The sequence below is a fragment of the Copadichromis virginalis genome, linkage group LG4, assembly GCF_057382275.1.
Source record: "Copadichromis virginalis isolate Kocher_CV1m ecotype Utaka linkage group LG4, C_Virginalis_male_GT1.1, whole genome shotgun sequence".
NCBI classification, from domain to species: domain Eukaryota; kingdom Metazoa; phylum Chordata; class Actinopteri; order Cichliformes; family Cichlidae; genus Copadichromis; species Copadichromis virginalis.
The window spans coordinates 26470886-26481647 of record NC_140621.1 but is presented as its reverse complement, the minus strand read 5'-3'; the positions used below and the strand labels follow the sequence as shown (position 1 = coordinate 26481647).

General features: G+C 40.4%; 1 protein-coding gene across 1 annotated transcript; it reads left to right on the top strand.

Annotated features, from left to right (window-relative positions):
- The first annotated feature begins 7083 nt into the window (after positions 1 to 7083).
- mpg (N-methylpurine DNA glycosylase) lies at positions 7084 to 10527 on the top strand. Its single transcript, XM_085454589.1, has 3 exons — positions 7084 to 7834; positions 9235 to 9439; positions 9685 to 10527. Exons 1-3 carry the CDS (start codon positions 7565 to 7567, stop codon positions 10134 to 10136), a joined length of 927 nt encoding a protein of 308 aa, XP_085310715.1. The 5' UTR covers positions 7084 to 7564; the 3' UTR covers positions 10137 to 10527.
- Positions 10528 to 10762: the final 235 nt, after the last annotated feature.

Below are 10762 nucleotides of genomic sequence, written 5' to 3'. Positions count from 1 at the left end.
ATCGGTGTGTACACAGGGAGGCGCTGCTTCTTCTCCAGACGGGGTGACTAAGCGATATCCTCAGCCACAGTGGGGTCCAGTGGCTGAAACCTTTAACCCTCATCTACAGTGAGACGGGGGGACCATGACTGTTATAGTTATGAGAGGCATTAAATTTCACGGTAAATGGCTGTGGCCAATTAAACAATAATAATGCTTTCATATCAGTTATATTGATGTGTCCCAGTGGAGTGAATGAAGGAAAACCCACACAGACTGTAGTTAAACACGTCTGCAATAAACCACAGTGAGTTTTTTTTTTTTTAAAAATCACAGCTCGTATTAATAGTTTTTGATAATTACACGAATTAACCTTCAGGATTTAACAGCACATATCATAGTATTTTGAATCTTTATCAGCTAAGATACATAACTTTGGCTTTTTAAGGCATAATACAAACACACGCACACAAAATCCCAGCAATGAAGTGATTATATTAAAATTTCAAGTGTTTACACGAATATCTTCATCCAGTAAATGATTGATTGCACTATGCATGTGAAGAACTGCTCCCACAGACTAAAGACGAGCTACTTGGGCTCAAGCTGTTACAGCACAGGGACCTGTTTGAATTCATTTGAGGTTATGGACTTTGAATACAGGGTAAGACATTTTCCTACCAAATAACTGTAAGGTACTGGTGGCTAAACTGGCCCGCACACACAGAGAATTGAAGTGAATTCTACGTCAAAATGCAACTCGATATGTCTATAAAACAGTATGCATTCAGGATTATTATAGCGGTCATCAAAGCGCTCATATTTATGTAGTTCTAACAACAGTATTTATTTATATTCATCTAAGGCAAACAAGTCAAAAGAATATGAAACATGTATCACAAAAACCTAATTCTTCAGCTTATTGGTCAATTTTTAGACAAAACCATGCTTGTTGCCACATGATGATCATAACACCACATGCTTTCTATGATTATCAAAGCCTCCACCCTCTGCTCCCCTGTGTATATTTTAGTGAAATGATACACTCCTGCTTCATTACAGAGGCAGCAAAGAATCAATTACATAAACAGTACTTCTTTTTTTTATCAACTCGATGAGCATCCACAGGCTCAGTATTGCATCGCTGTCATAAGACTCTGAGGTTGGGTCTGCTGATGTGGCTGACTAAACTCAAGAGGTTTCTTAACTCAAAAGCAAGAAAGAAGGGGGAATTAGCAATGGAGATGTCAACAGTTCCTAATATAAGACAGCAATCCAACTCAAACAGCAAATTATGCTACCATAGATAGATAGACAGACTTTCCTTTACGCTGCAAACTCAGAGATTTAATTTGAGTGACTGAGGCTCCTCATTCAGGCAACCGTTAATACACACTGTTGCTCCATCTGATGAAAAGACCACTACAGCGCATTCCATCCTGGTTTCAGTGAAAGCTCAGATTCACCTGGGAATTTTCTCTAGAGCAGAGATGGATGTTAGGAAGCAGAAAGTTTCTGAGGTGCTGACAAGGGGCACCAAGCTCAGAGCCTTCCCTCAGATGAGGTTTCAGGGCACAAGCATCTCAGGTTCCTGGAAAAAGTCTCTTTCATAGCTGCTTTGATCTGCTTCTTTATTAAGACACTCTCCACTGAATATGGGTATCGTTGCCTTTCTGCTGTTAAAATAATGGAAGACATAATATGGCCCCATTTTATGCTGACAGAGTAGATTACTTGTCTGGATTATGAGAACAAGAGGTTTTTACATTCAACAGGATCCCCTAGAGATCTAGAGGCAACAAATAAATGCTTTTTTTCAGTTTTGGAAAAAAAAGTATTTGACAGTCAGCCAGCTCCTTTAACTAATTTTAGATTTGTCAGGAAATCAGTATTCACATTTCCGGGTACAGGAAATATGAGTGTGGTTTTCAAATTTTGTAACATCGCCTCCACGTTTCTTCTCATTTATGAGAAATCTGATACAAGGATCACGCTATTTTTTAACCAATCTCTGCATTAACACTGAATTAAATACGTTCAAACACAGTGATGAACCACAGCAGTTTTCAAACACATTGGTCTCACAGCTATTACTGCACAGTATATGGTTAAAAGTATAAAAAGCTAGTTTACTCTCACCTCAACCTTCCACTTCGTCTTGCACCCGGGGGTCTCGTCTTTGCCGGCGTGACTGAGAGCCACACATCAAATCAAGCTCATTCAGAAACGTCCTCCTAAATTAGGCAAAAGATTGTATTCCCACCACAGGAATGAGTTTATCAGACTTCAGTGGGTCTTCTACATGTACTTGACTGTAAAAGGGTGGTTGAGAGGCCCCTCAGGACACCCTGATTGATATACCATGAAGTCACAGTAATTAATGGTGAAGTTTCCCCTAGGACCAAGGAGGGTTGAAGCTAGGTCAGAAGCAGCAATTAGGAAGCAGCACAGGATCTGTAAGAGCACTCAAACCCCCCTGTAGACCCATCAATCAGACACAGATAAAAGGGGTAAGCGTGAGGATCATGTTTAACCAAAAGGACATTGTCAGACGGTCCATAAACAGCTTCCTCTGTCTTCAGCCGAGTGGAAAAGCAGAGCAGAGACCATCATTCGTAGCACTACAGGGAGTGTTTTGCTTGTACATGGGTGACATGCTTTATGTTCTCAAAAGAGGCAAAATACAGTTTCCAATCATGCAACTTTGTAAATGATTTTTTTAAATTAATTTTCATTTGATGGAAAAAGCCCATCTGCCAGCATCAGTGACATCTAAGAAATCACTTCACATGACGCTTGCTTTTAGTAGCAGCAATCCAACAAGCAAAAGATCAGGAAAGGTAAGTTAAATGAGTTAAAGTGCTTTGCAAGCATTCATTCACTAAAAGACCACATGACTGCACAAAATACAGAAGTAGAAAGAGGCTGTGGAATAACTCAGACAGATAGGCTTTCACTTTGTGGTCATGTCGGCTACATTTATGTTCACTTGTTTCTGTGATAAGACCGGTAATCTTCCAGGCAGTCTTCCTGCCCTCAGCCTGACTCAACAACTGTTCCCTCTGAGGGCTACAGGTGTGAGCCGAGACGAGGAAAGTTTTATCAGAGTAGGGCAGAGAAAGGTCAGGTAGGTTCAATCAATAACCAAACAGCTCAAAGTTTTGAAAAAAAAAAGGTCTTCAAACTGTCATAGGCTCTCATGTTATTATGTTGAGTCATACAAATAATGAGCTCTACCTGTTGAATGTCTCTGTGGGAATTTTGGGAAAAACTGACAACATCTTATGCGTGATTTAGATAAACAAAGAGAACCTTTGAACTATTTACAGTGATTAGCTAACCTGTGGTTAAGCCTATTTAAGCCGCAGTGGTTATGTTTAAAACTCCACATGTGAGTTCAGAGATGTGGAAAGAGACAAACCTGTTTCTTTATAAACGTTTCTTTGTTGTGCAAGGTATATGAACTGGGTCTCAGATGACGTGATCCTCTTGCTTCCATCTCCTGATGAGACCTCAGCCACCTGTACAGCACACACACACGCCACACCTCTGCAGCAAACAAGAAAGGAGGTGCATGAATCATTAATTGCTGGCAATTAATAATTAATCCCATCACACACTGAGGATGCAAATACTACCTACCACCTAATGACTCTTGTAGTACTGGTAAGAAAGAATACCCTCCAGTCATGTATGTTATTGCTCTGGAAAAGAAGGTTAATTTATCATGTAAATTAATGAAATTAAATGTTCTATTGGAATTATTTTCTTTATAGTGAACCTTTATCTATTAACATAAAGCTTGTTCTGAAGAAGAGAAATGATGTTAAGAGGTCCATTAAAAATGCACAATGTCCACATTTTTTTAATAACCTTGGTTAAAAGGCTCTCTGAAAACTAACTTAGACTAACACACTGTGAAATGGAATGAGCAGCGCTAAGTACTAAAATCTCTTTCAAATTGATTTCTGGCTTTTTATGGTGCTTAGATGTCGATTATATCATGCAGGCAATACAAATTTAAACACAGACCAAGACCAGACGTAATCTCAGCAATGCCAGTAATAGTTGCTTGTGTTTATTTACACCAACCAACATCATGGCTGTCTCTTTTTAAATCATGACTGTCATATAATAGCGACATGGTGTTACGTCTCAAACGGATACTTAATATAGATAGAATATGTCTTTATTTTCATTCATATATTATGCAGTGTGACACAATTTGGTTTGCAGCTCTGCCGATGTTCAAGTTAAATGTATAAAAAAAATATATAAATAGTAATAAAAAATCTAAAAGAATAACAATCATCATGCAATAGTACAATATAGTATAACATATAAAAATTACAATGCACGAGATTCTGTCCGTCCACATTATGGTAAATGGCCTGTATTTGTATAGCGCTTTACTAGTACCTAAGGACCCCAAAGTGCTTTACACAACATGTCATCCTCCCATTCACACACTGGTGATGCTAAGCTACATTGTAGCCACAGCCACCCTGGGGCACACTGACAGAGGCGAGGCTGCCGGACACTGGTGCCACTGGGCCCTCTGACCACCACCAGTAGGCAACGGGTGAAGTGTCTTGCCCAAGGACACAACGACCGAGACTGTCCAAGCTGGGGCTCGACCCGGCAACCTTCTGATTACAAGGTGAACTCCCAAGTCTTGAGCCACGATCGCCCCATTATTACCACACCGATGACAGAAAGTATTATTTTTAATATTTTTAAATATTTTTATTACTACTTCAAACTATATTTTGGAATTTTCTTTAAAAGTGTAACAGTTTTTTAGGGAAATTATTTTAATTAAACTATGTAATGGTCTGAGTTTCGCAATGGTGCTACTGACATTCATACCTAAGATATCGTATAAACGTTACTCAAAAATAGAGATATAAATTTAGGAGGCTAGTTTTTTTAGACATCCATTTGATGTAATGTGTTTATAGAGATAGTTATAAACTAAATGTAGTAATGCCAAACTGCTATTGCATACACCCACAGACCATTTTATTAGGTATACATATTTGGCTGCAATGTTATGCAGATACCTGATCTGTCAATCACATGGCAGCAACTCGATGCATTTAGGCATGTAGATATGGTCGTGACAACCTGGTGAAGTTAAAGGGTAGAGCATCAGAATGGGGAAGAAATTTGATTAAAGTGACTTCCAATGTGGGATGGCTGTTGGTGCCAAACAGGACCTGGTGATCTACTAGGATTTTCCTGCACAAAATTCTACTGGATTTAATTTTTTTTAAAATAACCACTTGTTTCAACCAAGGTATGCAGAAGAGCATCTCTAAATTCACAGAATATCAACTCATGAAATGGATAAGCAACAGCAAAGGACGACAACACAGGGAGGTCACTCCTGTCAGCTAAAAATAGGACCAGGTTTCTGATCTGATGAGTCTCAATTTTTCTGTGACATTTGGATGTCACAGAAAGTCAGAATTTGGTGTAAACAAGCATGAAATGTATTCACCCTGCACTGTATCAACAGTTCAGGCTGCTGCTGGTGATGGTGTAATGGTGTTAAAGCAGCCTACCTAAATATTACAGCTAACCATGTCCCTCCCTTGTGACCACAGTATACACATCTTTCAGCATGACAACAAGCTGTGTCACAAAGCTCAAATCATCTCATCTTGAACATGACAGCGAGTTCCCTTCACTCCACACGTCTCCACAGTCACCAGGTTTCAATCCAATAAAGCACCTTTGGAATATAGTGGAATAGGAAATTTGCATCATGAATGCGCAGCCGAAAAATTCGCACCAAATCTGTAATAACATCACAAAGTTGCTAAACCAAAATCTTGGAGGAATGATTCCAGCACTTTGTTGAATCTGTGCCACTACAAACTGAGGCAGATCTGAAACCATGAGAGAGTTAACCCAGTACTAAAAAAGGTGTAAAGAGTCCAGTGAGTGTCACTTTAAAATAAGTTTACCATTCCCTTAATTAAACACAAACACACTGAATACTGCACATGAAACCCAAAAGATCAATTGCTTTTTTTCATAGAATTCTCGGAGTCATCGTGTAGTAAGCCATTTCGTTCCGGCGGCATTCTGCTCGTCCATCTGCACACACAGCGGAGTCTCTGGTGTTCCTGCTCAGCGTCACGATCGCTGAGGTGGCTGCTGGAATTGACAGTGATCCAGAATGTGGCTGCTATGATTATCAGTGGCAGCAACAATGAAAGCTGCTCAGCCCAAACCGCACAAGCACTGCTGACGGGCAGTAGCAACACAGTCACAGCAAACAATGGTGTTCTCTGGCCCACCAGCCATGACAAAGTCAACAAGCCATTCCAGGAGACTTCTACTGAACATGCTCAGCAGATTTCTGTCTGGAATGTATTCTGGCTCAATAAGTTACTTGAGGTTTCCATTAGAAGCGCAGCCCTTGGATGAACACGGTGATCACAGTGTTGCTTCTTGAGGAAACCTGGAAATCAAACCTCAAGAGGTTCAAGATTAAATTATTGCTTGATCAGCACAAAAAGGAGACAAGAGAAAGTACAGAATATGATACCCAATGACTACCCATGCAAATTTGTCCCAGTCATCTATTTTTGTGCAATGCCACACAGAATCTGTGACCAAATGAGGAAGATGACACTTTCGTGCTTATTTTTCTCTTTCACATGTATAAATAAAAGTCAAAAAAGAAAGGTACATCAAGTCCATCTTTATTAGTTGACTTGCAGTTCATTCCTTTCATCTGCATCATAATAGGCTGATTCCTTTTTACAGCCAGAGATTTGCCTCCACAGTAGCCAAAAAGAAAACTTGTATTTCCCTGCTGAAGTTGTAGTCTGTGGCATGACCACGTCACATACTGTTAGTCTTCCAGAAAGCCGCATGGGCTCAAAACGCCTGGGGCCAAACTGGCGCCGTCAACTTCCTGGGCACAGGCAGTGGAGAGCACGCAGAGTGGTTCTATTTATAACCTCTTATTATCCAAATGAGCCTGAAAAGATAAGGCAGCAGCAGGAAAAGGGCACAGGTTGTCAGGTAGTCTTTCGGCAAAGTGGCTGCTGTGCTGAAGGGCGAAATTCATAATGCACTGTAAAGTCATTTTGTGAGAAAAAGATGGAGATTTGTTCTTAGAGGCAGTCTTATTACCATAGAATTGCTCCATAATGAACAGTCAGTGGCTGCTTAAACATTTTCAGCCCAAAAAGAGAAGAAAACTGCATTCATGAATTTTCTTTCTTTGCAAAACATGTTTATTTTCACATTTTCTTAACCATAAATATTTTTTTTTCTTTCACAACTGAAATATAAAATAATATAGATGGGAAAATAAAATCTTTCTAGGAGAAAGCCTTGAAGGTTAACGTCTCCCACTACCTCCAAGAAGTGCGCGGTCCCTTTAAGAGATACCAAAACAATCATATCCACTTCCTGTATGCTAGTACGTGAACGGCTTCCATAAGACTCTTTGTATTGTGAATTAAATACTAAATATTGAATAAACGTATTGTTGGGTTTATAAATACACGCCGTCCTACATGTGTTTTTTAAAAATCTGTAAACCTTCTGAATTTACGATAAGATGATGGCAGCGCGAAAAAGAAAGATGCTAGCGCTGGCGGCGGCAACATCTGAACAAACTGTGTCGTTAAATAAACACAACAAGGACACGGAGCTGAAGCCAAAGGACTCACAAACCGCGCTTAAGAAGCAGCCCAGTCAGTGTGAAAATGCTCAGAGTGCTGAGGCGGAGCGAAGCTGTTATTTTACCGGGAATGAGCAGCAGCACAGGCTAGGAGAGGACTTCTTCAAGCAGCCCTGCATCAGTTTGGCTAAAGCCTTCCTCGGCAAGGTAGGCTGATTTCTCACCTGAATTTAACACCTTTGTATGTAAATGTGTGTGTGTGTGTTTTTAAAAGTCAGGAGGCACAAAATGTAGGGAAGAAAATTTATTTTAGTTTAAAATTGTTGTTTTTTTAACTTCACCTTTCAATTTATATCTTAGTAACTGGCCTCTGTACGTTTGAATGTGCCTGATAAACTTACTTTCAGTGATTGTATTTAAGTTGTTAAGCACTGATTCCCATTTTTAACGCTGTCTAACTGTTGCTTATTTGTTTATTTAAACACATATGCTTCTTCAAAAACAAAGTCTGCTAACTTCAGGGATATTAATCTGTCCATAAACCATTGTGTATTTATTTGACCTAGTTTACCTTCTTTGGTGCAAATGAAATTGACAACAGGCGTACTGGAGAGGCAAAAACAAGTCTCCCAAAAAGGGAATGATTTATCAGGTTTTGCTCTTTCCTTATCCAACTGATTTTATTTCTAGTTTTGTCACTACTTGTAGTATGAGACAATACCTGCGACCATTCAGGCTGCAAAGGTAGTCCACCTCTTCCATGATGGCACTTCCATACAAGCCTTTGGAGGTTTATTGTGTCTACCAGCAAAGTCTCAAGAGTGTAAAGGTTATATTTCTGAGCAACCTGTCAGAAACACCCTCCATGAGGGTGGCACAACATACTTCAGTAGACTTTCCATCACACCCCAGAACTGTACAGTTGTGAGCAGAAGTTGCAGGTCCACCACTGAAACCCTGGTTTCCTCACAATTGAGAACAAGTTTGCATTGAGTCCATGTTACTGATATGAAATACTCTGGAGATACTGTGGGGAACATTATGCTGCCTGTAGCATCTTCCAGCAAGGTTTGGCAGTAGGTAATAGCGATATCCTTGCAGGGTCCCAACGACCTTCACATGCGAGCACATCACGGTCCCTGCTTGAAATCCTCAGACCAATTGTTCTTATGCTGGTGCAGTGCGCCCTAGTTATTATTTTATTCCCAACAAGTATAAATCAATAAAGATTTTGAGCTGGAATATTTCATTCATGAAAGTGTGATTGAGGTGTAGTTTTTTTGTTTTGTTTTTTTTTGTTAGCAGCAAAACTGGCATGCTGGCAAGCATGGATTTTCTTTGATCGTTCATTGTACACCTCATGAAAATACGTCCGTACCCAGTTTTTGAAGCAAAAGGAATATTTGGCTTAACAGAATAAGGTCAGAGATACTTATTATTTTGCTTTCATAGGACTTTTGCCATGACATTAAAAATAGACATTTGTTGTGGTTTTGATTGTCAAAGTTGTGTTTTGTAGGTAGCATCCTTCAGCTAAATGACAAATCTATGTAACCCACCATCCTGTGGATATAGAGAAAGAATCTCCCTGTCCTTTGGTCCTGCAGGTGCTGGTCCACAGGTGTGCAGATGGTACGGAGTTGCGAGGAAGAATAGTGGAAACTGAAGCTTACCTTGGAGGGGAGGACAAGGCCTCACACTCGGCAGGAGGCAAACGCACCGAGAGAAACACAGCCATGTTTATGAAGCCTGGCACAATCTACGTGTATCCAATCTATGGCATCTACCTATGCATGAACGTGTCTAGTGAAGGTAAACGCTATACCCACCAAAGGTGCAATATGTTTTGTACATTATGTCACTAATTTTGTTTACATTCATATATTTATTATTGTTAACAATGGATGTGAAAAGGCCAGTTTTGATCATTCTTCATTATTACAACATTAAACATAAACAGCAGTTCATGGCTTCAATAGTCGCTGTTTAAAGGGTAAAAGGAAGGAGACAGAGTGGAGCCTTGCTGACTGATGCATATTGTGTGCTGTGTTGCTCAGGGGAGGGTGCTGCTGTGTTGCTGCGCTCACTCGAGCCCCTACAGGGTCAGGCCGTCATGAGGCAGCTGAGGGCAGCCAGACGCAAAGAGGGAGCCCGTCAGCTGAAGGACAAAGAGCTCTGCAACGGGCCTTCAAAGCTCTGCCAGGCTCTAAATATACCACGATGTTTTGACCGTCGAGACTTAGCCTCAGACCCAGATGTGTGGCTGGAGAATGATCCCGACACAAGTCCGGCAAAACCCCAAGATATCGTATCAGCACCACGCATCGGAATAGAGTCCCACGGGGAATGGGCCAAGAAGCCATGGCGTTTTTATCTACGTGGGCACCCCTCTGTTAGCGTTGTGAATAAAGAGGCAGAGAGACAGACTCTGTCTGGAAATGTCATGAACGATTTAAGTCCCCATGCCGTGAAGCCTGATACAGGACAGCACAATGTCAAAAGGACTTAACAGGAAAATTCCTGAAACTCATCTGATCTCTTTAAAGAGTTTAACACTGAAGAAGAATAAAAATCATACAAATACATGATTGCTTTGTTGGGATGTGTCTCACACACTTGAAATTAAACTGTATATTTGTAATTTTGTAGTTTGGAGGCAGTGGAGATTCTACAATAAATGTTGCTTGTTTTCCTCAACCATTTAGTAATAAGCTGCAGCTTTATGGTAGTGATGCAAAGCTGTACTGGAAAGTAGACTGAAGAACTACAGACTCGGTTTGTTAGCATCTGTTTAAAAAAAATGGGGGGGGGGGTTCTGTAATTTGCCTTTACACACGCCTTTCGTTTGGTTTCATCTGTGATTTTTAATAAACATTCACACTTGGGAAATTTCCACCTCAGTGATTTCACAGATGTTTGGCCTGATCTGTTTCCCTCAGAGCAGGAAAAGTCTGTCTGATGTTTAGACTCTTCCTTTTTTCTTTCCACATCAGGTATTCCTAAGGAGAGGTAGCTCAAGGTCTGGAATGATCATTACTCACTGTGCCCCTCTGAGGACAGCACAGATGATCTAACACATCTGGGGCACGGGAAGATGAAGTGAAGCCTCCACTAAACACTGCACACACTTCCAAT